This window comes from Phascolarctos cinereus, unplaced genomic scaffold, assembly GCF_003287225.1.
Source record: "Phascolarctos cinereus isolate Bilbo 61053 unplaced genomic scaffold, phaCin_HiC Scaffold_1;HRSCAF=81, whole genome shotgun sequence".
Taxonomy (NCBI): domain Eukaryota; kingdom Metazoa; phylum Chordata; class Mammalia; order Diprotodontia; family Phascolarctidae; genus Phascolarctos; species Phascolarctos cinereus.
The window spans coordinates 15,093,200-15,120,893 of NW_027555514.1; the positions used below are offsets into that span (position 1 = coordinate 15,093,200).

Genomic DNA, 27,694 nt, shown 5'->3' on the forward strand with positions numbered 1-27,694 from the left:
ATTGTTTAATATGTTAAATTGCTGATTTTAATAGGGCCAGATGTATTTTTTCCTGTTAATAATAACATCTTTCTGTCACAGGGTAATTTTTCGGTAAGGAAAGCAAGGGAATCATTCACTGCAGCACTGAGCACGCCCAGCCTCCTTAATCCATTTTACCCCCAACGTCTGCTTCCAGACTGCCACACGTGGATTGCAAGGGCTTGCTTCTTGTACGCTCCTGGCCAGCGTCCAGTAGAAGTCAGTACTCAATACCCATCCGTCTGCATGTAGCTTATCGAGAGCGAGCGAGAGAGAGAGGGAGAGAGACAGGGACAGAGACAGGGACAGGGACAGAACCTGACTGTTAAGAAGAAGAATGCTAATGGCCAGCACTTATTCAGTGCTGTCACTGTGTGCCAGGTATGATGCCCAGCGGTTTATAAGTAGTATCTCATTTGATACTCATAACCACCCTGCATTTTATGACCCCCATTTTACACATGAGGAAACTGAGGCAAACAGATTAAGTGACTAGGGTCATACAGCTAGGAAGTGTACAAGAAATAAGCCCTTTGGCAAGTTCTGGAATGGGATAAATGGAAAGAAACTTAGTATTTGCTTTTACATAGCTTATCGGTCTCCCCTGATGTTCTCTGGTGCTTCCTGGTGGTCTGGAGGTGATTTATCTTTGGTAACAGAAGACTAGAGCGGTGGCAAGTTCTACCATGCTGGAAAAGCTTTAAGAAGGGTCCCAGCAGATTGTTTTCTAAGGATTCATTGACAAGGAAAAAGTAGACCATACTTCCTAAAAAGAAACAAAACAAAAACTTTTTTGTAGCATTTCTCTCTGGGCTACTCCTCCAACTTAACAATAACATTTGAGGGGTGGAACCACAAAAAGTTTCTGATCATCAGCCGGCAAAGGCCCTCTAGCACTCTCCTTCTAAAACTACAGTTCAGGAACCCCTACCATTGTGATTCGCATTAACAATCAGCAGCAGACTCAATTATCTCTTAGCTAGCAAGAACAGAATATTCCCTCCTCCCAACTCCAAATATACACTATGATGGCCATGGGGGTGAGTGGTTCAAATGGAAGGACTGCACGTGGCCAAAGCAACTCACAACTGCACAAGTCCAGAGCCCTTGGAGTCTGTAAGAGATTTATCACTGGGCGGGTTGTTCCCTTGGACTCCCTGGACCTGATTCTTAACGGGCAGATAGGGTTTCCATCTCCTCCAGCTTCAGACTGCAGTCCTCAGCTGGGGATGAATCCTTTAGCCTAGGACTGGCACAAGGCTTTCTCTCGTTGCCTCGTGATCTCACCTCCAAGGCTTTTTTTCAAGCAGGAAATGAAAGATCTAGGCCCTCTCCCATGAGAGCTCTTCATCTAACTGCTGTTGACCCTATAGAAGGCCTGCCAAATCTTTCTCTCCAGGCTAGACCCTAACTAGGGAATGGCAATTTGCTTTTATCACCTGTGGTCATCATCACACTGGTGGGGAGGGGTGTATGAAGTGGGGCTCTAGGCTTCACTGTTTCCCAGTTGTTTATTTTTTAAACTCTAAGGTTATCTCATTGGTTCATCCAAACACGTGGCTAAACACCCAGGGGCTTGGCACGTAGGAAATACTTAATAAATGCTTGTTGCTCATTGTTGGAGTTGGTGGGGGTGGGGGGAAATGCTCCTAAAAAACTATGTCCTTGGTGGGATTTGTCATGGGCTCTGCTGGCTTTTTCTTATTCAAACAAACCACTCAAAGCTTCAGTTCCTTTGCCAAGGGTAGAATGGAGCCCATGGCATCTGTACTAGGTTCAAAAGTGTGAGTGGGACCTAGAACTATCTACTTGCTTTGGAAAAGAGGATCACCTCCAACAGTGCCCTAATCTGATGGGGAGTGGGGTGGAGTAGATTTCAGGGCTCTGTAAACCTAGATAGGAAAAAATGTCTACTAATAAAATGATGCCTTTACCAATGTTTTTATTTTAATAGTGTTTTTTAAGAACTGGTTTTCATTTGATAAGATCTTGCAGATTATCTGATGTCATAATTTCATGAAGTTTTAGCTTTAAAACTTTAAATATGAATTTTTCTTACACAAACTTCCATTTCAAAATGAATACAAATCATCTATAACCTATCAAGTTGCTTGTCTTCTCAAGGAGGTGGGGCAGGATGGGAAGGAAGGAGAGAATTCGGAACTCAATTAAAAAAAAGAATCTTAAACTTCTTTACATGTAGTTGAGAAAAAAATAAGCCATATATAAAAATAAACTGTTGTTAGAAGTAACAGAGACACAAGTCCAATAGCAAAATAATTTTGACATTACAACAGAACTTGTCTTTCTCCAAAAAAAAAAGTGCAACTGTTCAAGGTCAATGTGTTAGATGAAACTAAAAGTAAAATGAGAATTTTCTTTTTTTAAGGAGGGGGTATTTTTTAAGGAGGGGGTATTTTTCTTCTTCGAGCCCTTCAAGCTCAAATATAATTTAATATTTGTGTGGCCCATAATGATTTTTTTGGGCTTTTTCAAGATTTCACCTCTGACCAAAACCACAGGGGGGACCACCAACTGGTTTAAGGAGCCAATATATGGCTTCTTGCAGCACTGGATCATAATTACATAGTGTGAAGGTTTTCTTTTCATTTTGGTGCTATTTACCTACCCTTCATCTCTTTCCTTCCTCTCACCAACCAGTTAAATTAAAGAAGTTAAATTAAAAATAAACCATCTTCAATGTAGGGGCAGCCAAGGTGGCAGGTTGGATAAAGTGTTATGCCTGAAGCCAAGACGACTCATCTTCCTGAGTTCAGACACTTACTAGCTGTGTGACATTGGGCAAGTCAATTAATTAAACCCAGTTTAACCTTAGTTCCTCATCAGTAAAAATGAGCTGGAGAAGGAAATGTCCAACCATTCCAGTACCTTTGCCAAGAAAACCCTAAATAGGGTCATGAAGAGTCAGACACCAATGAACAACACATTTTCAACGTGGTGAGGTTTCAATGGGCCTAAAGCATGTAAATCCACAGATATTCTACATGCTTCATTTTAGTTATGAGCTCATTCTACAGGCATTTAACCTTTATCAAATCTTTTAGCAAATATATTTAATTATAAGAGCCACCATTAGTCAGATCACCTGCAGGTTCCTAAAAGAACTAGCCAGCTTGAATCCAATTTAATCAAATCACTGATTGCTTTCCCGTGGGGTATGTGTGGCCCCTCCTTTTTAAACCAGTAACAAAATTCTACCTTTTTATTAAAAACAAAACACAACACCAAACCTTTTTCGAGAGCTGTGGATCAGTAACTAGAGAATGGGAGACAGCTCTCAGTTTTGGGCGTTTTAAAGCTCTTTAAATACATCATCCCATTTAAATGTCACAATCTGGCGACCCAGTTAGGTGAGGTTTTTGTTTATTTTTATTTATTTTTAACTTGGATTCTTCAACATAAAGAGTTTGTGAACTGGGCGAACCAGGACTTGAATTGAGGTCTTTTGGCCTCTTTTTATCCCCTGTGCTTTGCACTCGGTCCTCAATACGTGCTCTTTCCACTACAGCAGGTTTAGGTCTATCAGCTGTGTGACTGCACAGACCTAAAGATTCCTAGGTGTGGCGTCTAATGCAAACCCCAGCCTCTTGCGGTTTCGGAAGTGACAATAAAGAGTAAGAGTGTAGTAACCATGCTTGTTTTGGCCAGGATTCTATTAGTGTTGGGAATACCCAGGGCACCGACCACTTCAGATAATAAAGCAACTGTCTGGCAAACGTTAGACTTGCCTGGGTCCACTGGGATGGCTGGCTCGGTGTCACTTGGCTTCCAAGCGCTGGAGGCTGGGCTTGATCGCCAGGTCTTGCCTCCCAGGTCTGCTCTCTATGTAAAAACCAAGGGGGAAAAAAAAAAGATTAAATGTGCAAGAAGGGCATCGCGTTGGGCAAAGTGATCGCGGCAGCAATCCACAGGCTCGGGTGGGGGCATCTGGTACACTTGGCAACCGCGGGCCAGCGATGACATCTAGGTCGTGGAGGGCTACAGCCAAGGGCCCTCAGCCCCTGGAAAAGCCCGGGCTTTGCGGTGGGCTGTTGGGGTTAGTGATGGCAGGCTACTAGGTAGAGGGTCAGAAGAAGCAAGCGTGGGATGTGCAGCTCGCCAGAAGGAAAAGCAGCGACCAACGACGTGCCTCGGAGTGGCTGTGGAGGACGAGGTAAGGTGCTGGTCTCCCCGCCCCCCCCCCCCGGGTGCGCTGGGTGCTAATCCCCTCCTCCTCCATCACAGTGGCGATGTGGGGGTGGGGTGCGAGGCCCCTCCTATCCCATCACCCGCCGATGATCGACGTGAGGGTGCTAATCTCCTCCCACCCAGCACGGACGGGGAGATGCCAGGGGTGGGGTCGTTCGTCTCCTCCCCTCCTAGCGCGGTTTGTCCAAGCCCCTGGTGCGCCACGGGGAAAGCGTGGCCGCAAAGGCGGGGCTCGAGGCCGCGTCCGTCCATCCCACGCTCCCCTCGGCAGACCCACCGAGGCAGCGCAGCAGGACCAGCGTGGCGCTCCCCCGGCTCCGGCCCTCGCCTCCCTCCGGGCTCTGGCAATTATAAAAGCTATTATAAGAACCCTCCTCCGCGTGCCGCCCCGCCCCGCCCGCGCCCCCATGGCTACACCCCAAGCAGCCTCGCGCAGGGCGGGGCGGAGGGCCTCGCTGCCGCGCCACGTGCTCTTCCCGCGCCCCGACGGCTGGTCCGCAGTGCGCAGGCGCGGAGCGCGCCGCCTGGAAAACCGGCTGTGGTGGCGGCGCGCGAGGTGGGAGGAGCGGGGGCGGCGCGCGAGCTCCAGCGCGAGCCGACTAGGAGCGAGCGGGCGGCTGGACGCGGGGGGAGGGGGCGGCCTGTGGTGTGGTGTCCACGTCTGTGGGAGTGAGGGAGGGCGCGAGTGGGTGAGGAGCCCACTCCTCATCTGGACTGGCCGGGGCCGCTGCGAGCGGGGCGCTCCCCCTGGAGAGGTCGGTGATGGACCCTGGGTCTGCTGACCAAGGACCAGCCCAGCTAAGGGCCCAGAGGTTCGTGGCCGGGCGGCGCAGGATCCTTCGGCCCTCCCTCCCGCCGGCCTCAGTCTCCTTGTTTGCGCCGTGGGGGGGGGCGCTAGCGACTCTCCAAGGGCCCTGCCAGCCCCAGTCTTCTGTCACGCTTCCCCTCCCCGAGTCTCAGTTTCCCCATCTGTACAGTGAGGGGGATGAACGGGTATCACTGGTAAGGTCCTCAGGCCATCGTGCTGAGTTATCTTCTCCCTGGGCCTCCGTTTCCCCATCTGTGCGGTGAGGGGATGAATGGGCGTCACTGGTAAGGTCCTCCAGCCCTCTGTCGCCTTATGATTCTTTCCGCTGCCGTGGGCTTTCAGTTCACCTTCTGGTAGTTTTATGAGAAGGTCCTTGATAGGAGCAGTCCCAACCGCATCGGGATCACGTTTTGGGGGCTTCATGTGGAAGGAAGGAAGCTTTTCCACTTTTCCTGACTAGAGTAGAGTGGCTTTTTTAAAAGCATAAAGCAAAATATGTAATATTACAAAGGAAACCAGTTACGTTAATAGCCAGCATTTATATCTAGCACTTTGCTTTATGACGTATATGATTTTTATCCTCCAACGTGAGGAGGATCCCCGTTTTATGAGAGGATTTTATACAGATGAGGAAAGGGAGGCACACACTATTAAGTGCCTTAGGCATTATTCCTGACTCCGAGTCCACTGCTCTTTCTACTTATATAAATACCTTTATACTTACATACTGTTATAAAAATATTTTGTAAACAAAGTTCAGGGATTTGATGTTAAGAACTCTTGTTGTAGTCTGATTTCTGAACTGGTTGTCTTGGAGAAGATACTATGACCTGTTTGCCCAGTTTAGTTTTTAAAGATTTAAACTTTTCCTGGGCCCTACAGGTACTAGTGTAATAATTGGTGTGTGTGAGAGGCTTTGAAATGCAGTACTGCATTCAAAGCCTTTTCAGCCATTTTAAACTGCCTGTCAATGGAATGGTGTTTCATAGTCTTCAGCCTTTTGTTCTCAGTTCCAGAAAAATTAAGTAAAGTTTAGTTAGTTTAATTCTTTCTACTTATTGGAATATAGCATTGAGTGCTTGAAGCTTTGTGGGGATATTTTTGGGCATCTTTTTAGAGGCTTAAGGTGAGAGAATGCTTTCTCTGAAGTTGTAGTTTAAGCTGCCTCATTTTTAGTTTCTAAGAATTGTCGAAAATCGTCAATACTATTTTTAATTTGATGAGGATAAACTAATAAGAATGCTGATTTCTGTTTTTTTTTCTGATGAAGTAGTCGGTTTTTAGCCTTGTTTCCAGTATGAGGAAAACAGTTATATTTGAGGAAAAATTGAGGGTATTTGATCCTTTTTTGTAGTGGTTGTGTGATTTCAGAGTCTTTAATAATAAAGGCCCAAGCCATAGCAGTTCCATACTTTATTTTAAATATTTTACTTATGGCACTTTCAAAATTCTGATTTCTTTGTGAACCCCACCACCTATGATACCAGCTAGCTGCTTTTTCAGTAAGATTGCACATTTATGAAGTAGTTTTCAAAATATTCCTTACAACAGTCTGAGTGAGTTTAGGTAGTGGAAGCATTGTTATTCTCCAATCCAGGTGAGGAAATTCATGCTTGCAGAGGTTTCTCAGGGTCCTGTGTATCTAGCTAATAAGTAACAGAGGTGGGGACCTGCCTATCCAGGCTTTCTGGTGAGCAAGTCCAGGTTTTTTCCATTTCATCACTGTTTCTTTATTGCAGAAAAAGATGTCAAGTATCCATCTGGTAGTGTAATTGACCAGAATATAGTGTATCTCTGCTTTCCTATGGTAAACTTGAGTGTGAACCTTTAGCAAAATAAAAGATGACTTTAGTAATAGAGGCTGTGTCTTGTAAAGGAGCAGGAAACATTTGCATTGCCTACTTTGTCAAACAAGTCTTTGATCAAAGAGGGGAAAATCGTTGGTGCAGAAAAGTCATCTATTGTCTTGTGGCCTGGATTTCAGGAGCAGAGACCTACCTTTTTGCTAGTTCTGTCAGCTTTCCAAAATGACACCAAGGTGGGTGGGACTATAGTTGAAATAGAATATTCGGTGCTGAGGGTAGTTAAACATGGAGGAATTTCAGTCACCTTAGAGATCATGGGTTTGAATTCTGGCTCTGTTATTTATTACCTGTGTAATCTTTCGCAAGTCATGTACCTTCTCTAGGCCTCAGTTTTTTCATCTGTAAAATGAAAAGGTTGGTTTAGATTCCTAATGAGGTGTCTCTTCAGGGTCTCAATCTATGATCCTTACTATACTCATAAGGTATTGAATAATTTTAGTTTTTCAGGGGCTGTTGACATGGATGAAGATGTAACCTATAATAAAGGTACTGATAATACAAATTCTTGTGTTTAAGAGCAAGTTAATATTGAATCACTTCTAATTCTTTCCTGTCGTTTTGGTTTTAGTTGAGGATGTGGTTGGAAGTCATGTGGAAGATGCAGTCACATTTTGGGCACAGGTAAAAAATACTATATGGATGCTGAAGGCATATTTTGTGTAAACAAAAATATGAGGTCACTCATTATCTTCAACTACCAACTTAGAGCAGTGTTAAAGACAAATGGTATATATTGGCTTCTGATTTGAATAGCACAGCGCACACAAAATCTTGTGTTTGGGCTAAAAGAATGGGCTTTACAGTCACGAGTAGGAGTGGGGGAATCATGGCTACATAGGAGTTTGACAGAGGTTTGGAGGTTTTAGTGGACCTTAAACTCATATGAGTTAGCAGTGTGATTTGGCAGCCTGCCAAGTGAATGCATTCTTTGGTTCAATGTGTGGGACGGCAGAGGAGGTGTTCTGATTGAATTGTATCTATTCAGACCGCATCAGAAACATTCTGATTTAGTTTTGGATTTTATTTTGAAAGGCCTTGCATTCATGCTATATAATAGTTGGTTGAAGAAACTAGAGATGTTTAGTCTGGAGAAGAGAAGACTTGGGGGGAGGAAGGCTTAGGACATGGTAGCTGTCTTCAAGTATCTGATGGGATGTCAGGAATAAAAGATTAGATTAGACTTGTTCTGTTTATTATTACATACTGCCACAGATTGCTTCTATAACTTGGTAGAACCCAGGGTCACCTTTAGAGTTCTCTAAAGATAACTAGAAATAATACATGGATGGTGTAAAGAAAGCAATTTATTCCTGAAGTAAGGGAATATTTTCTGTTAGAGATATTTCAAAGTGTAATGGAATAGAGTGAGCATCTCCTTATTTTCAAGCAAAGGTTAGATGGCCATGTGTTGAAGATGTTGTACAGGGGATTTTTGTTGGATAGAGATGATACAGTGATAGTGATAGAATGTTAACTGAACTAGAAGCCTTGAGTTCCCTGTTGGTTTGGAACTGATGAGATTTGGAATTTGGAATTGCTGAGCAGCAAGGAATGCACAATTCTGGTAGTGTTTCTTTACCAGGAGATTGCATTCCAGGCATCCCTAAGAGCCAGAAAGGGGCTTTCTTAATCCTCAGAATTTTATCTTAAAATTGATGTCTTCGAGGAGCTTAATGAATAGGACATTAATGGTTTTGACTTGATGTGACTTGAGGCATTTCTAAGAAATAGCCTTTTCATCCACATCCTGTGGAATGTCCTGTTGAGAGGTGGGAAAACTTCTGCTCATCACTGCAAAGAAATTGGGTCTGTTATTTAAACCCCCAAGTGTTCAAAGAACAAGTTGTTTTTTTTTTTTTGTTTTTGGTTATGGTCTCCTTGCCATGCCTCATGGTGACATGGAGATGATATGGTTTCTCAGAGTTCAGGTGCAAGGTATATAGGGCCTGGCAGGTCTTATCTCAAAGCAAAGTCTTAAAAATGTGGGTCAGGCAGCCAGCCACCTGTGATCTGAGGGCTAGACTGACTCAGTTTGGAGGGGCTGGTCACTAAGTTCCCTGTGGGAGAGGGATAGAATATTTTTGACTACAGCAAATCAGGAATACTGTTTACTGAGTTGTAGAAGCAATCTTTGGCAGTGTGGGGGAATGCCCATGCCAATGAAATTGTGAATTCTAGAGAAAAATTGTTTACAAATTGTCACAGTACTTTAATGTGGCAGAAAATAAAATGTCAACACAAACCTGTTGGATTATAGTTAACACATTTATCTCTTGCTTTTCCTCCTTCCCTTTGATTCCATGCCATTTATCCTTTCTTAGAGTATCAATAGAAATCGTGATATTGTGAAGATAGGTTGTGCTCTGGCTGAAGTTTGTCCCCAGTCCAATTCAGTTTTTGGGAATCTGGACCTAAATAAGGTGAGCCATTCTTTGGTGTAATTATTCCATTCATTCTTTATACTCTTATTTTTCCTCTTTTTGTCCGAATTTGAGATCATGTTTTCTGAATTTCTAGAGTTTATAGTACGTTTTTGATATTTGGTAAAAAATCTATGTTCAGACCCATATGAACTGCAATTCTAGTAAATTTACACAGCTCTAAAAGTCACATTATAAATGCTCAAATATGATTTGAGGATATGATTTAGAATATCCTAAAGGAGGGTGTGGTCTGACTAGGAACTCTCACCATGTATATACTTGGTTGGATGTAATCTCAGTGATAACGTGTTCTCCTTCCTAGCAATGTAGAGGTCAGCCCATATGTCTAAGTGAGTGAAAATGAAGGGTGTTTTGAGTTGACTACTTTGTAGCTTCATTGCCATGCCCAACAAAAACAAACAAGAAAACTCTGGGGGTAGTTTCATTGACTCGGGCTTCTCCCACTCTGAAGTTATGTAAGGAGAGGCCCAAGTCTGGTGTCTCGACCAGGGTTAGGTTCCCCTTAACCAACTACTTTGGATGCTCTCAAAACTGAAAAAAAAAATCCAATTAAACATGTATTAAGTGCCTACTATTTTCGAGGCAAAAGTGGTCCATTTTGGTTGGACGTTCGCATACATGAAGGAGAGTAGGATGAAGTGAGGTATGAGGTGGATCCAAGGAGCCTGGGAAGACTCATAGTGACTTGTTTTTCTTTTCCTCTGCTAAGGTCCTCATCACCACAAGATCAGAGTATTGTAATAGCCTCCTAATTGATTGGTCTTCTTCCTGGCCTCCAGCTCAGTCTTCAGACCACAGTTAAAATCTTGCTAAGGCACAGGTCTGACCATGTCACTCTCTTGCTGGAAACCTTTCCTGGGCTCCTTGTTGCCTTCAGGATAAAATGCAAACACCTCGGTTTGGTATTTAAGGCGTTATACCTCACTTCATCCTACTCCTCTTCATGTATATGAAGGTACAACCAAAATGGACCCCTTTTGCCTCACAAATAGTAGGCACTTAATAAATGTTAAATTGGATTTCTTTTTCTTGTTTGAGAACATCCAAATTAGGTTCACTAGAAGAAGGCAGACTCAATCTTTTTGTGACCTAGCTGTTAAGAATTTTTTATGACCGTGTCATCTTTTTCGTGGATCCTTGATTAATAACACTGTCACTCTCTCCCTTCCAAGTGGTCCAGTTAATAAAACATTACTCCTATGGTGTACAGGTCAGCTTTCTAGGGTAAAGTGGGACTTGCAGATTTCAGATAAGGACCTCGTATAAAGACCTTGAAAGCGTAGTGGAGAGAGGTCAAATGACAACATGGCAGTAATAGCCCTACAAGTATGTGATAGAGTAACAGAACAAAGTGCTCTGTGTTTTGGACCCCTGATCCCCAGTAGTGGGGGTAAGTCAGGAAAAAGGTGAAATTGGACATGGAGTGTGTGTTTCTGAATTCATTCCAAAGTATTTTGTTTGCCTCACCATGTTTTGTGTTGCAGATGTGATTTCCTCCTTTGTGTTGGATAACTGGCTACTTTGGGTAATCCTAGTAAATTCAGGTCACAGAGCCACTCCTTGGTATTTTTACCCACAATAGTAGAGAGAATATCTCTGTGCCTCAGAAAACTACATAGGGAACAGCTAATGTCCCCCAGAGGTTTGGGCAGTTCATTGTTGATTTTATTAGTGCAATAAAAAGAGATAATCACTTTGCCTCATATTCCAAAGGATTAATTTATCCTACAGTGATTTTTTTCCCTTTATAGCTTAAAAGTGTTTAATGAAAAATGTTCAGAGCATGAAAGAGCTAGCTAAAGGATACAACCTGCTATACTTTAGTGGCCTTTAACAAGATTTTTACTGTGCACAGATTGATACATCAGTGAAGTATATACATCTTTCTTGGATATTACCCAAGTTCTGTAGTTAGACTTGATGGCATCTTCTCGGTTAAAAAAATAAACTATAACCATTCATGTCTCAGTTGATATAGTCAATTTTATCCAAAGCTGCTTGACAAACAGTATTCTATACAAGGTGTCCCAAAAGTCTTAGTGTCCTTTTAAGCTTAAAACAGCATTGAGACTTCGGAGGCTGCCTCTGTGTGTGTACGTGTTCATGCTGACTCTTGATGGAAGGGGAACTCCTTGAAAATGGGCTCTTTTCATTTTTAAGCTCTGTCTTCCCAACATCACTTAATGCTCATAGATTGATGATCTTGCTTCACTTTTCTCTTTTGCAGATTTATGCTGGGTTGTTTTCTGAAGATAAATGCTGGTACAGATGTAAAGTGCAGAAAGTCGTCAGTGATGAAAAGGCAGGACACAAATGGTTCACTCTTTTGCTTTGATGACATATGAACTCTGGGATGCAAAATGGGAGTGGTTTTGAGTGTTGTCAGTGGTTATTAACATTAGAATCAGTCAGTGGGGGTCTGCCACTTTGAGAATATTTCTGTGTTTGAATTTTTAAAGTTATCCAGTAGAAATAGATGGTCACTTGGTGTCTCTTAGATGTGGATGGTTAATGAAGAGAGACAGAAGGAATGTGACCTTGAGCCAAGCATTGAAGCTCTCTGGGCCTTAGTTTTCTCATCTTCTCTAAAATGAGGGAATTAAGACTAGATCCCTTTGAGCTCCTTTGTCCCTCCAGTAGAGAGAGGCCCTCTGGCTAACTAGCCAGTTTAGCAAACATTGATGAAATGAACTCCAGGGGACGTAAAGGCTGAGGGGAAATAGACCTTGCCCTCCAAGAGCTTGCATTTTATTAGGGACATAGCATACATAGGTAAGTAAATGCAAGGTAATTTGGGGAGCAAAAAGAACATTAACAGCAGCTGGAGGTGGGGGGAAGACTCCCAAGCCTAAGCTGAGCAGTGAAGGAAGAGAAGCTTCCTGAGGAATAGAAGGGAGGGGGGTACATCTGGAGCTTAGGGGACGTCCCTACTGCGAAGCCTCGCGCTTTCCTTGCTGCATTCAAGGCACAGCTAGTCGCCCACTTTGGTTGAGTTGTAATTTGGGAAGCAAGGCTAGAAATGGGATAAAACCAGCTGGTGGTGGGCCTTAAATACCTGGCTTTAATTGGTAGAATGATAATGGTACTGTCCTCAGGCATGGTCCTTTACCATGATTATTGATTAAAGCTTATAAATCCTTATTGATTAAAGCTTCCTGGTTTTTTGAGTAGTTTTCTCCTGTGGTTTCCACATTACTAGTTCCTCAAAGCTTAGTACCTTCCTTTATAGATGGTGTTGAAGAAAAACGTTGAAAGTAATCAGTTCATGTAATAAACTTGTGGAATTGGCTTTTACAGAATTTAAATAAAGTGTAGCTATATTTTGAAATATTAGTGGTTTAGCCAAGTTTCTGGAGACAGGAGAAAGTTGTCCAAAATTACATATGAATCCTGTGTAGGGCCCAGAGTGGAACTGATCGTGATTAGTACTAGCAAGGAAATACTGCTCTTTTTTTTTTTTGTTCCCTCTGTCTCCACTGTTCCTTATTCTATGTAACATCTTTGTAGCATTTGATAATATTGACTCCTTCCTTCAAGCTGCTGTGTCATTCCTTCACTTCTGTGACGCTGCTGGCTCTTGATTCTCTTCCTACCCACATGCCCATTCTTTCTTGGTATCCTTTGTTAATTAATCACCTCTGTCTTGTGCCATGAATATTTGTGGTCCCCAGGGTTCTATCTTGAGTCCACTTTTCTCTTTGTATTCTTTCTTTTGCTTGCGCTCGTTAGCTCCTTTGAGTTTCATATATCAGCTTTAGGCAGATGACTCCCAAAATCTAGAGACCTCTAGACCTCCATTCCTGCATCACCCATCTATAATTATATGCTGGATAAGTCTTCCTGCAGCATATTCCAAAATGGAATTCCTGTACATCCTCATAACTATCCTTACTTTTTTTTTCTTTTTTTTCCACTTGTGACTGGAGCTAAACTACTTGGATTTTGGCTCTCTGCTGTTTATATTGTTTCTTTATATTTCTGTCACAGTTTCTTACACATTGAAGGGTGATCAAATGAGTTAATATATGTAAAAGCACTTAGAGTGAATAGTTAATAGATACTTAATAATGCCAGGTGACACAATGCATGGAGCCTGGAGTCAGGAAGACTCATCTCTGTGAGTTCAAATCCAACCTTACCCTGGGCAAGTCACTGAACCCTGTTTGCCTCAGTTTCCTCCTCTGTAAAATGAGCTGGAAAAGGAAATGGCAAATTGCTCCATTATCTCTGCCAAGAAAACCCCAAATGGGATCATGGAGATTTGGATATAACTGAAAAACCACTTCACATTAAATCAATACTTGTTTCTTCCTCTTTTCCCCTCCTGTTGCCTGTTTTTGTCAAGGGCACCTAAAAGATTTGTGACTTTGATGTTGTCTCCACCTAACTTTTTACTGTCCCATATCCTCTTTAGTCCATCAGTTACGAGTTTGGTCAGTCTTCCTCCCCAGTAACTTTTATGCATATTCTTCTTTATGTCTATGGTTACTTCAGGCCCTTCTCTCTTGTCTGGACTATCACAGTAGCTTCCTAATTTGTTTCTCTTCTTCTGTCCAGTCTGCTATAGACACACCATAGAAATTGCTGCTCAATAAGTATTCCTAAAGCATGACTCTGACCGTGTCATTCCCCTACTCTGGAATCTTCATTGGCTTACCTTTACTCCTAGCACAAAATTTAGACTACTCTGTTTCTAATATGGCTTTCAACCCTCTTAGCAGTTATATTTCATATTATTCTTCCTCTCTGTTCTAGTCAAGTTGGCCTTCTGGTTCTCTACATGTAGTTTCTTTGTCTTTGGCATAAGTGGTCTTTTGTATTGAGAGTGGCCTTCCCTCCTCCTCTGGTCATTTAGAATCTTGAGCTTCTTTGAAGGCATGTCATCCTCCTCTTCCCCTCCTCCATGCTCTCTCACTATTGAGATTACTCTTGGGATTATGCTTTATCTATGCTTCATGTTTTGTTGTGTACCCCCAGTAGACTGTTTGCTGCTTGAGGGCAAGATGGTTATTTTCTTTTTGTCTTTATATCCCTGGCATCTAGCTCAGTGTTTTGCATGAGGTGGGTGTTTAATAAATATTGGTTGCCTTTCCTTTCCTCTTTCCTTCTACCTTGAGAGTGACACACTTGCTCCCACCTTGAAGTAAAGAATGCAGAATTATTACGGCAACTTGACATTAGAAGTAGGAGGTAGATTGTTGAAATGTAATCCTGCATTATCGCTTTTTAAAGGGTACCGATTTTTAAAAAATTGCATCTAAAAGTTGAATAAATATTGTTTGAAGTATTATTTCTTGGGCCTTGGATTTCATTTATTTCGAAGTTATAGTAGGGCTTCTTAGTATTCTTAGCTTCATTTCTAAAAGCATTTGGTGTCTGGCCTACAGTAAGTGCTTAGTAAATGATTTGGCAGTTTTGAGAGAATATGGCACATGTGATTTATTATGAAGCTCACAGGTTGATGGAGTAGAAACATATATATGAGTCTAAGTAATAAGTTGGTTTTTTACTTGGGACTGGAGCTAAATAAACTACTTGGATTTTGGCTTTGCTGTTTCTGTTGTTCCTTTGTGTTTCTCTCACAGTGTCTGGTAAGGTACATTGACTATGGAAATACAGAGATTCTAAATCGCTCTGAAATTGTTGAGATTCCTTCGAATCTACAGTTTCCTGATGTAGCCAAAAAATATAGACTCTGGGGACTACAGATTCCTTCTGGACAAGAAGTTACTCAGTTTGACCAGGCAAGTAATTCTCACTTTTTAAGATCAAATTGTAATTCAGCGAATGAACTTGAGGTATTGAGGCCCTTTCCTTGGAAGAGGGACATGGGGAATATTGGATAAATCTCAGTGAAATAAAAGTATATTAAATCTCACTAATTTAGACTAGGAGGAAGTTTAGTCTGAATGTTTGAAAATTATGAATTATAAACGAATTTAAAAGAAATGTGATATCGAAGTATAGAGACTCTAGTTCCAGTTTGACCATCAGGTAGCAATAGTTTGCAGTGTCTAGAAGGTCTTTAGAAGCAAAACTCTATCCCATAGTGGTGGTCACCCTTAACTTAATATCCTTATTCAAGTTGGACAAAAACGTAGAGGAAGGCAGACTATGAGGGGTGGTGTAGTTGATGGTGCTGGTTTGAAGTTGGAAGACTTGGTTCTGATTTCTTATCTTGATTCTTTCAAGCTTTGTGACATTGAGCAAGACCATTTGGCAACTCCCTAAAGTTTATTTGCTGAGTCAAAGTTATTTTTTAAAATTCAATTTAATTTTACTTTAAGGTTCCCATTCGTTCTCTCCTCCCTCCTCGCATTTGAGAATGTAAGAAAAACAAAGCCCATTAGAAACATGTATAGTGAAGTAAGACACATTCCTCGGTTAGCTATATCAAAGTAAAGGTGGGGAGAGGAGATGTTTTGGTCTGCACTTGGAGTTCATCTCTTCTCTCTTTGGAGGTGGGTAGTATAAATCATAGACTTGGGATTGGTCTCCTTGACTATCATGACTATGTCATGAATAGATCATAAGGTTTTGAAATAAATGTAACTGTTTTCTTGTAGAAAGGTCCTGAGTGTACTTATTTAATATAGAAGTGATTTTGCAATTTAGTATAGCTACATATAAATCAGTTCTTCTGATTTGCAAAGCTATGAAAAATGTATCCTCTGTTGTATTTCAGGCATTTTCTCCATAACCTTGTTTATATTATTCCTTTCTGCTGTCTTTGAACAAAGGCAAACTTGCCACTCCTCTTCAATATCTCAAATTCCAAGTTAATAGAACCTGAATTAGTGAGATTTAGGGGTTGGCAGACTCTCACATTGGCAAGCTGCAGTTGCAAATGCAGTGGGTCTTAACTACAATCTGGCTTATTGATTTCTTTAGGATTTTGTTGTAATGACATATAACCCAAGGAAGGAGATAATAATTACAGAGCTTTGTTCTCATACTAACTTCCCCCCCCAGCTCTCTGTTTTGCAATGATTGTTGTGCTTTTTTCAGTGATAGGAAATTACATGCTTATTTGCTCTAGGATTCCATTTTACTTAGCAAACATTTTTTTTTTGTGAAAAGTAATTTAATTGAGATTATGACACACAAAATTAAAATTCCTTCTGGTACCTGTAATTACCCGTTTTTTCCTGAGAATCTTGCAGGTGTTTTGTGTAAAACAGCTTCTCAACAGTGATCATTAGAGGAAGCATATCTCTATACTGAATTGAGTCAAATCTAGATGAAAATATCTGTTCTTATGGGATTGATTGTAAGCTTAAATGGCCTTATACAGTCTTCAGTATTTTGGCATTGAGGGGTTTAAGAGCAAAGCTGTAAAGTACTTAAAAAAATTTGACTTTACTGGGTATAGACTTGTTTATACCATCCACATATTTAGAATCATTAAGTTTTGGATATGGGAGAGACTTCGTAGGTGATCTACCCTCATTTAATTTTTTTTTTAATGAGGAAACTGGTTTAAGCAATACCTTTTTTTTTCTATGTAAGATAGAGACATCTTTGAACTTGAGTGTCATGGGAAAATGTTGTTTAGCTGTGTTTTTCCCCTTAAATGAGCAATGCCAGATTCAAACTCATCTTTGTACATATCTGACTTCTGCTTAGCCTTGTTGCAGTTATGTAGAACGAGGCATCCATGAAGCCCTTATCTTAAAAGAGCTCCCATTCTAAATTAGAGAGTACAGGGAAGCAAATGAGTCATGAACTTCAGCAGTGATACCATTTAAAGACCTAATGTAAGGAAGTAAATTCTCTCCTGGTTTTTTTTGTTTGTTTTTTTTAAGGCAGTTGGGGTTAAGTGACTTCCCAGGGTCACATAGCTAGTGTCAAGTGTTTGGTCTGAGGCCTGGTTTGAACTCAGGTCCTCCTGACTTCAGGGCCGGCGCTCTATCCACTGCGCCACCCAGCTGCCCTTGTTAAGACTTTTTGAGGACCTAAATAAACTGTCTAAAATAGAGCCACCAGTGGGGAAATATAAAATGGAGGCAAAATCAGTGTTTGTAGAGGAAAAAAAAAAGAAAAAATGTGGGGAGAAAGTAAGAATAGAGGGGGATAATATCTGTCATGTCTGGAGGTCTTTGCCTAGGATCAGTCATTCTGACTGCCTTTGTAGGAGTCTATGACTGAATACCCAGCATCCATTTTGAACTGCACTAGGTTTGGCTTTTAGGAAAGCATACACTTGCAGTCACAGTATATCTGACTACCCATGCCTCAGTTGTCATCTGGAACAACCCTGGAATGTGATCATCTAGGTTTTGAAATGCCTCTCCTATGGGAGGAAACTGTTGCTTCCTGAGGCAGTCCATTTCATTTTTGGACAGTTCTGATTGTTAGAAGTTTTTTCTTATGTTCTGGTAAGTATTATTAACATCTTTTCTTCTTTCCTAGATCCTCATGTAACTTTTGCCCCAGAAGTGTGGTAAAATCAAGGGAAAAACCTTTTATTAGACGTGACAGAAATGAGACATTTAAAATGTATCTCTTAACAACTGAGTAGTCTAATAAAATTATATTTTCTTGTTTGAATTTTATAGAAATTGAGCTAATTCAACAGTTGTTTACATGAGAAAAAGCTCAGTCCTTAAATATATGTTTTGTGTGTTCTCACTGTAGCATCCTATGGTGGAATCATTGAAGTTCTTTTGGTGGTTGATGGAGAATTAGAAGTGTTTGTTTTCTTGGGGTGGGGTGGGGTGGGGTAGGGGGACAAAGCAGAGAGGGAGTACTAGACTGAGAGTCAGAGAACCTGGATGTAAATTAGTCCATCTATAGCCAGGTGATTAAGGATGGGCAGTATAACCTGTGCCAACTATTATTAGCTGCAAACTCCAATCACGGGTGGAAGTTAGGCTTCCCAGAACATTAAAAGGAATTAAAAAATTCCTTGGAATCAAAGCTTCTTTGTTTAAAAAAAAAAGTCAACTGTCCTGTCCCAGGGTGGGAGAGTGGGGGAAGAGAATCTCTCCCCATTTTGAAAGGGTTGGCAAGAGCTCTAGATGTCTCCAGGCTAGGAGAGTGGCTGCTGAGGAGGAAAATGGTGCAGTCTCAGGTATAGGCATGTTGAAGGCATTCTAGGCATTTAGTTCCTCTGAAGAGGATTGAACTTCCAGGCCTCAGTCACTTTGGATTGGGGAAAGTGTTACATACACTAGTCCAGTTAATGAGAATTATTAAATACTTACTAGGTGCAAATGCATCATGTTAGAGATGCAAAGACACAGCAACAACCCTGCCCTCAAAAAGGTTACATTCTACTGGGGGCAGGGGTGTTTGTGTACAGAGTCTAAGTGTATGTTTATACGAAAGTTAGAGAGAGTATGAATGTGGGAGAGCAAGAAAAGCTCATAGGAGCTGGTGTGAGAGCCGAAACTTGCGCAGAACAACTGACCCTTCTTAAGAAGGGGGAGTAATGTGGCTAGTCTTGGGCTTGAAGAGATGGTGGGCTAGCTCAGTAGGTGGTACACCATGCTGAGTGAGGCTAGAGCACCTCCCTCTTGTTCACGCTGGGTGCTCAGCTGCACTAACAAGGCCTGAGTGGTTCTCACTGGGGCATACCCCTGGGCCTCCTGTGTCGGTGGTTCCCCTGCAGCAGAGTTTCTGACAGTGTGCTGTTGCTTGAAGCCATCTTGGTTAAGAATTATTATAGGTTTAGTGATAACTGTCTGTCTCTCTGTCTCAGCAAGGGGAAGTGATTATTTAAAAAATAAAATCTTCAGAATAAAAAAGTCATGAGCTTTGATTTGCAGCATATCAGAGTGAAGGGGCAGCTAGGTGGTGCCAATAGTACACAGAGTGCTGGCCTTAGAGTTGGGAAGAGCAGATTTCAAAAGTGGCCCTAAACCCTTACTAGCTGTGTGACCCTGGGCAAGTCACTTAACCCTGTTTGCCTCAGTTTCCTCATCTGTCAAATGAGCTGGAGAAGGAAATGCAAACTGCTCCAGTATCTTTGCCATGTTGATATTCAGTCATGTCCAACTCTTCATGACACCATTTGGGATTTTCTTGGCAAAGATACTGGAGTGGTTTGCCATTTCCCTCTCTAGTACATTAGGTAAACAGAGGTTAAGTGCCTTGCCTAAGGTTACACAGCTAGTAACTGTCTGAGGCTGGATTTGAATTCAGGTCTTCTTGACTCCAGGCCAAGGGCTCTATCCACTGAGCTGCCTAACTGTTTAGGTACCTGTCTGTTAACTGAGGGTTAGACATGACTGAAAAAAACTGAACAGTAACAACATAGCATAATGGAAAGAATGCTGAACTCTTAGAATAATAATAGTAGCTACTGTTTTATGTAATATTTTCAGGTTTAGGAAGGTGTTTTACATATATTATTTGATATCCCAACAACTCTGTTAGATGCTATTACTACTCCCATTTTACAGATATGGACACTAAAGCTGAGAAAGATTAAGTGATTTGCTTAGAGTAACAAAGCTAGTAGGGCAGAATTTGAACTCGGGGCTTTCTAATTCCAAGTCCAGTGCTCTCGTCCTTGGGCTCCCAAACTGCTTGCCTAAGAGGACCTGGGTTCAATACTGCTTCTGCCCTCTGCTGTCTGGGTTTGGGTGAGGCACCTTAGCTTCCTTTAGTTTGGCCATGTGTGAAATGAAGTTTGCAGTAGACGATCTCATCAGTTTGCTTCTAGCTCCAGGTTCTATGACTCTGACCCCAAGGAGATGTACTTACATAAAATGTAATGACTTTTCTCTTTTCTGTGTTTCCTAGGGCAGATCATTTTTGGGGAGCTTGATTTTTGAAAAGGAAATAAAAATGCGCCATAAAGTGACATACCAGGATGGCACAATTGTTGCTCAGGCTGAGTATGGTCATGTGGATATTGGGGAAGAAGTGGCCAAGAAAGGGTATGCAGAGAAATGCAAACTACCTTCCAACAATAATGCCCCTGAAGAGAAGAAAATGGACCCTGAGCAGCTTGGCATTGGGAACCTCAAGAGCCCTATTCCTCTCTGGGGGCATAGGCCCAACCCATCAGCATTCACCAGGCCAAAGGGCCGCTTCAATGGACGGATGGTTCCTGACCTGAAGGCAAAAACTCTTGTTGCATTCCCCAAGTAAGTCTTCGGTGGGAAGGGAGTGGCTTTTCCTAAGAGTAACCTCCCCCAGAGCAGAGGCACTGTGCCTTAATGGGATGGCACTGACCTGAGCCAGGGCATGTGGGTTCTGGTCCTTGTAATGCCTCCCCCTAGACTGAGTTTCCATTTCCTGTTCTGTAAGCAGGTGATGACGTGTCTCTAAGGCCTTATCAGAGAAGTCAGGAGCGATGTGGGAGGCTCAGGAGTAAATGCACCTTCATGCTGGTGGCTGTTGTAGATCTCTAATTTATTTAAGAAGACCGCTAAGTCTTTAATTGTAAAGGCAGAGGTAGAAAAGAAGGTTTTGTTGGAGTTTTTTAATATAGGCAAATTTTAGACTCACTTGTCCATTTTTACTTGGAAAAAGAGACAAGTTCTTGAATATTTAATAGTGCAGTGTGGGGAAATGAAGTAGTTTTGAAAAGTGCTTATATTTATGAAATTGTGATTCACTTTGAAGCAGAAAGCCTGGCTTGGGTTGGCGTCTCAGTGTAGGGTATTCTTCTGGAGACTGAGGCCAGAGTTTGCCACCTTTACATGGAGACAGCCTGATAGCAAGGGCCTTTGGTCCCCAATTCCATTGGTGGAGGAGTCTAGGACAGAACTACTTTGTCGTGTTACTGTGAGGTTTCTGTATACACTTCTTGGGTAGGAGTGAGAGGAGGCAGCTGCTGCTTCTTTGTATGTGCTTTTGGTTTTTTTTTTTTTGTTAAGTAGGCTTTTTAGCCCTAGAATTAAGGTAGCTCTTTCTGCCCAGATGTCTGTATGTTATACACTAGTTAATGTTCAGGATGGGTTAGTCACGCAGCTTACTTTGATATAGTCACAAGTGTTATTGTGGGCAATGTTGAAGGCGTTTTGGGTTCATCTCAGGCCGCTGGGTTTGAAAACTGAGGTGAATTTCTTTTTACTTTAGTGTTTTTTATTCATTTTTAACAGGGATCGGTTAGCTGTTGGTGACTTTAATTTGGGATCACATGTGAGCCTGGAGAAAATCAAGCAGGACCAGAAGCTAATTGAAGAGAATGAAAAACTTAAATCAGAGAAGGAGGCCCTGCTTGAGAGTTACAGAGAGCTGGAGCTGAAGGTCGAGCAGACTTCCGTAGAGCTGCAGGTACAGCCTGGGCATCTCTTCTTAGAGGAGAGGGGTGTGTGTGTGTGTGTGTGTGTGTGTGTGTGTGTGTGTGTGTGTGTGTGTGTGTGTGTGTGTGTGTGGTGTGTGTGTGTGTGTGTGTGTGTGTGTGTGTGTGTGCGCGTGCGTGCGCACGTGTGTGTACGTACCCTGGGAAAGGCCTGACTCGAGGTTGGTTCAGTTTTCTTAGGAGTGTGTGCACAACCCACTCTTTTCTTTCTATTTTCACTCTGCTCCTTCTAACCTCAAAAGGAGGCAGCTGACTGAAGTCTAGAGTTAAGTCATATTGAGGGACAAAAAAAGAAAGACCCCCTCATTCCTACCCAAGAACGTATATACTGGAACTCCATGATGGCACAGGTGATTTAGGAGCCAAGTTAGGTAGAAAGAAGATTGCCACACTGATCGTTTTGTAAAAATTCTGTAAGGGAATTTTCTAGGCTTCTGGGGTTGAACTCAGATAAAGGCAACATACCTTGAATCCTCCAATAGTGAATAAATCTAGAGAAACCACAGAACTCCGTGGATTTGTTGAGGACAGTCCACTTTGGGGAAACAAAGGAAGAGCTGACTTCAGTTTCTATTTTTTTTTTCTTTTTATTCTGAACTTAGCATTTCCATACCAAAGTGAAATAGAAAAAAGATTGCACCTGAAACTACAGATCTATTATGTACAACTTGCTGTTCTTTCAAATATACAACAAAGTTATTATGTAACTTTTTTTATCTCTCCCCCCCACTCCAGAGTCGCTACAATCAGGCACAAAAACGTATGTACATGTCAGTTCTTTCTCTGGCCACAGATATCCTCTGTCATTAATTTGAGTTTATAATAGAATAGTCAGCTCAAAGTTGTTCTTAAAATGATATTGCTGTTACTGTATTCTCTTGTTACTCTGTTACTGTGTTCTCTTGATTCTGCTCATTTTGTTCTTATTTCATGGAGGTCTCTCCATGCTTTTCTAAAATCATTGAGCTCATCATTTCTCATAGCGTAGTAATATTCCATCATGAACACATACCACAGCTTGTTCAGCTATTCCCCAATTGATGGGCAGCCCTGCAATTGCCAATTCTTTGCTTCCACAAAGAGAACTGCTATAAATATTTTAGGACTTATAGGTTCTTTTCCCTTTTCCTTAATCATCTTGGGGGGCAGACCTAATAGTGGTATTGCTAGGTCAAAGGGAATAGGCATTTTAATAACTCTTTGTACATAATTCCAGATCGCTGTCCAAAATGATTGGATCAGCTCATGGTTCCAGCAATAGTGCATTAGTACCCCAATTTTTCCACATCTCCAACATTTGTCCTTTTCCCCTCTATCATTTTAGCCTATCTGATAGGTGTAAAATGGTACCGCAAGGTTATTTTAATTTGCATTTCTCTATTCAGTAATGTTTTAGAGCATTTTTCCCTATAACTATAAATTGCTTTGATCTCTTCATCAGAAAACTACCTATTCATAGCCTTTGACCATTTGTCAATTGGGGATTGAGTCATATTCTTATAGATTTGACAAAGTTCTTTATGTATTGGAGATATGAGACCTTTATTTGAGGATCTGTCTATAAACTTTTCCCCCTAGTTTTCTGCTTTCCTTCTGATCTTGGCTACATTGGTTTTATTTGTACAAAACCTTTTAAATCTAATGTAATCAAAATTATCCATTTTAGACCTCACAGTGCACTCTGTCTCTTATTTGTTCATAAATTGTTCATCTGTCCATATATCTAATAGGTAATATGTTCCATGTTCTTCAGTTGCTCTTGTAATATCTCCTTCTATAGCTGTCTTATATCCATTTTGAACTTTTCTTGGTAAATGGTATAAGATATTGGTCTATGCCCAGTTTCTGCCAGACTGCTTTCCAGCTTTCCCAACAATTTTTTTTTTACCAAATAATGCATTCTCGTCCTGAACACTTGTCTTTACACTTGTCATAAGGTAAGTTACTATATTTGCTGCTGTAAATTGTATATCTACTCTGTTCCACTGATTTACTTTTCTTTTTCTTAGCCAGAACCAGATAGTTTTGATAATTATTGCCTTATAATACAGTTTTAAGATCTGGAACTGCTGAATCTTTTTCTTTTACATTTTTTTCATTGGTTTCTTTAATATTCTTGACCTTTTGTTTTTCTAAATCTGACTTCAATTTCAGATGTAGTTTTTATTAATGTTAAATGTTTATTAATATTAAATGATTTCAATGAATATTTTAATGTAACTGCCTTTTATCATCTCTATATACTGAGGTTGAAATAAATCTATAAGGTAGCTCTGAAATTTTAAAATGTACTGCTTTGTAAAAAAATGTAGTACAAGTAAACTTTTGATTATCTGGGGCAAATGTTAGCTCTTATATAAGCTACTCAGGCTTGCTTCTGGGCCACCTTCTGTTAGCTGGTAAATATTGCTACAAACTTAATTTTAATATCAAGGTAAAGCTTCTGGAAAAAAATCATATAGCACATTCCAGAGCTAAATATAGGTAATTTAATATTAATAATGCCATTGCTTTCTTTATTCTAGAAAATCCAGTGTGAACAATAATTTGGAATAACATAGACAGGGAAATTGTACCTACTCTGTATCAGGGAAATATTTCACTTCCTCTGGTTGTGTAAACTAGCATAGAACTTATAGAGAAGACAAAATTTTAAGAGTTCTCACTCAGGGCAGGTTTCTATATCAAGAGGAAAATGATCGGACTCCTCCCTCAAGCTGCCATGAACATGAAATGAAGATGATACTGTCTTTTGGATGCGAGGTTATTTGTCTTTCCCTGTGCCATTGGGGTCCTGTGTGGCATTTAACCCAACTCTAGACGTGCCTTTTTTTTTTTTTTAAAAGAAAACACCTCAATCATTTCAGTTTTAGAGCTGGGTTATCCTGTCACCATACCAACATGCATTTTTTCTGTTTTCAGCGAGCAAAAACAACTTCTGTGGAACTGACTAAACATTTGGAAAACACTCTGCACATGCACGTAGGGACGAGAATGAAGAGTCTTGCTGCAAAGGTTGAAATATTGAAAGAGGTTAGGTAGGTGAAGTCACTCCTAAAGAAAATAGAGAAGGACCCTCATTACATTTTGGGGTTGGTTTTATTCATGTGACTCTTGCTTTCTCTTGCTCATTTAAAAACAAAAAACAATTACAGAAAACCCGAGCTCTTTTTCCTGAAGCTTTAAAGAGAATTTGTTGTAATCAGCACTGGCCTTGTTCTAGAGGAGCACTTCTGGTCACAGCTGGCAGGGTTGACTCAAGGATGGAGGGGCAGTCTTTGTCTTGTCTCCCTAGCACGTTGCCTTGCATGAAGTGGGCACTTCGGTTCTTATTTGATTGGATTTTTAAGTGATTTTAAAAAAAAGTTGTAAAAAAAAAATCAAAGAGGGAGTGTTGCATTGTGGATAGTAAGAAATTGGGTTTACAGACAGGAAAAATGTGAGTTCTAAAGCTGCCTCTGCGTAATCTGGGCAAGTAGCTTAACTTCCTTATGGTTTAGGCAACTCTGTAGCTATCCAGCTGCAAAGTCCTAGATGGGTTTGCATTGGTTCAGACTTCAGAGCATTCCCTATGAAGATGAAATCTTGGCTGACAAAATCACAGATTTCTTTTTTGATTCAGTATTAAAAAGTGAGAGGATTTATAGGTTTGTTTGAGAGATTATCAGTGCTTTAATTTTATAAACCTTATATTCTGTTCTTTAAAAAGTTACAGGTCTTATCTAAAACCAACACTCCTCCCTAAGCTGTTGCTTCTCTCCCATCCTCTCTGCCCTTTGGAAGCTGAGCTAGGCCACATTGGGCTTATGAGTAGGTTGACATTAGGACAGACCTTCCCTAGAAAAGTGGATTTGGTAAAGATGGGATTTTGGATTTCATAGCAGAGTTTGAGTTTTTATTTTTGGGAAGAAGAAATAACTGTTTTAAGAATGGAGACAGGTAAGTAACCAGCCATGGAGACCAAGGCTAGGAAACTCTGGTGACATGTCAGAAGAACATGGAGAACATAATAAGTGAATTATGTAGTATGTTTTAGCTCCTAGAAATACTATTAGGAAGAATTTAATTTTTCTGTTGGGTTAGTGGGGAAGCTCTAGACCTGGTGAGAGGCTAAACACTTGTTTAGAGCTCATTGATATTAAATGGTAGTCATCTTTTCTATTATGAGACTTCTGTTTCCTAAAAATTTGGTTTCTTGTTTTGCCCCCTCCATCCCCCATTAATAGGCGAGCAAACATCAATGTTCGTTGTGGAGATGACCTCTCTGATGCTGTCAAAGTGGTGGCTGAAGGTCACTTGGTCACTCCGTCATCCTTAGATAAGCTGGAGAAGATCTGGGAGGAATACAACTTGGCTCAAGAGAAGATTCAGATTTGTCAGAATGTGGTAAAGTGGACAGTTTTTCTTTTCCAGGTGTGGGAATATGATGGTGGAGTTGCTGGGTCCACTTAGGACCTACTTTGTATTGGTGTTAAACCTCTTAGGAGAGAACAGGTGTTCATATGGCTCATTTGGTCACCACAACCAAGCCTAAGGGGTAGATATTGTTGCCATTTTACATATGAAGAGCATGTAAGGTCATGAGTCCTAAGTGCAGTGTCTTACTCCATGTCTTTACCCGTTGCTACTGCATTGTTTAAAAACCTGTCAGGGTGTAAAGAGACTCAGTTTGGGAGATTTGGAAATGCCTTAAGAGACCATGCGACTAGATTTCACTAGAGCCTTTGACAGTCTCTTAGTACTCTTATGGACAACACTCTCAGAAGTCTTTCACTAGTCAAGTTAAGTAAGGAGGTCTTTGTGCCAGAGAGTTTGAACATGTTTGGCATTTCCATCCTATTAATTAAGAAGGAGCATAGAATTGGACTGTATATTAAATTTGTTAGAATGGGAAGCCAGTGATTGAGAATACCAGTCACTGAAAAGTGGGTGGTTTGAAGGTGTCTTGAGTTGAGCTCCTGGGGAGGCCACCTTTCAATCTTCTCCTCCTTATACATGAGTCCTTTGTCATGAAAACTTTCCATGGCTCCTTTTCTCCTACTGTGAAGGATCCAAGGTGGGGGTGGCCACAGATTCCCCACCCCTGATAAGGGAAGGGGAGACAATGACTAGAGAGGACTTCTCATGAGCAGGTGTGCAGTGGTCACTAAAGAAGCAGGTCGAGCATGAAGCAAGCTTGAGCTCTCTGTCTTGGACTCTCTTCTTTCTTTCTTCCCCATTATCATCTGTTGACTGTCAATGGAAAGAAAAATGGGAAGGGTTGGATTCCAGGGAATTTTGTCTGTAGCTCATAGTCCAACCTTCCACCCCTAGGGTGTTGGTTTCCTCATGTCTCAGTCTCTCTGTCCTCTGTTTCTGGACTTTGGGAGCGAGCGGTCTCTTGTAATAGAAGACCACAGAGGAGTCAGAGAAGTCCAGGCTTTGGGGGCTGTTTTTCTTCTCTTCTGGGGGGGTGCAGAAGGCATTTCTTCCCTAATACCCCATCAGTCTGGACCTATGGTGTGTTGCTGTTATCTCTGTCAATAGGAGATATTCTCACAGACTGCTCAAGGAAAAGTTTTGTTATGTTACCACTGTTCAGGAGAACGTTAGAGAGTAAACTCAACTGCCTTTTTTTGACCTGTTGGAAAACTCAGTTGTGAAATGAGATACGTGAGAGCTGAAATTTCTGGAAGACTTGAAAGGAAGTAGCTACCCTGTAGGGAAATTGGAGAATTGCTTGGATCTGTGTAATATAGGAATCTTTATTATTGTAGAATTGGGTCTTTTGCATTTCGCAGCCATCTAGGTGATTTGCCCCTCTGCTTCAGAGGTTGTTGACTTCATTCTGGGCAGAAGGCCAGTTTGAGGAAGGAGGTATTAAGTAGGGATGCTGGTCATTTTCTGCTCCACTTGGAGCGTGAGAAGACTTTAAAAGGAGTTGGATTGGTTGGCTAGCTTAAGGGTAGGAATGTTTCTGTTTTCTTGTCCTCAGATGCTTATTAAGTCACTGATTCCACATTAGTTCCCCATGAAAAGGAAATTGCTAAAGATTTACAATTTGAGAACCTCTTAATTTATCTCGACCTAATTCCAGTTTTGCTTAGGA

The 27,694-nt window shown here is 41.2% G+C and overlaps 1 protein-coding gene across 6 annotated transcripts in view; it reads left to right on the plus strand.

The window, feature by feature from the left end:
• The first annotated feature begins 4,807 nt into the window (after positions 1 to 4,807).
• Positions 4,808 to 27,694, plus strand: part of STK31 (serine/threonine kinase 31) — a 73,339-nt gene continuing 50,452 nt past the window's right edge. For 5 of the 6 annotated variants that reach the window (XM_020993315.2, XM_020993320.2, XM_020993318.2 and 2 more), the window contains exons 1-10: positions 4,809 to 5,042; positions 7,343 to 7,389; positions 7,472 to 7,524; positions 9,225 to 9,323; positions 11,575 to 11,649; positions 14,933 to 15,091; positions 20,097 to 20,443; positions 21,404 to 21,578; positions 24,529 to 24,644; positions 25,833 to 25,992. In XM_020993315.2, coding sequence (XP_020848974.1) covers positions 4,993 to 5,042; positions 7,343 to 7,389; positions 7,472 to 7,524; positions 9,225 to 9,323; positions 11,575 to 11,649; positions 14,933 to 15,091; positions 20,097 to 20,443; positions 21,404 to 21,578; positions 24,529 to 24,644; positions 25,833 to 25,992 — 1,281 coding nt within the window. In that variant the 5' untranslated portion in view covers positions 4,809 to 4,992. Of the gene's footprint in view, positions 5,043 to 7,342; positions 7,390 to 7,471; positions 7,525 to 9,224; positions 9,324 to 11,574; positions 11,650 to 14,932; positions 15,092 to 20,096; positions 20,444 to 21,403; positions 21,579 to 24,528; positions 24,645 to 25,832; positions 25,993 to 27,694 lie in introns of all 6 variants that reach the window. The other variant, XM_020993321.2, reaches the window with a different exon arrangement.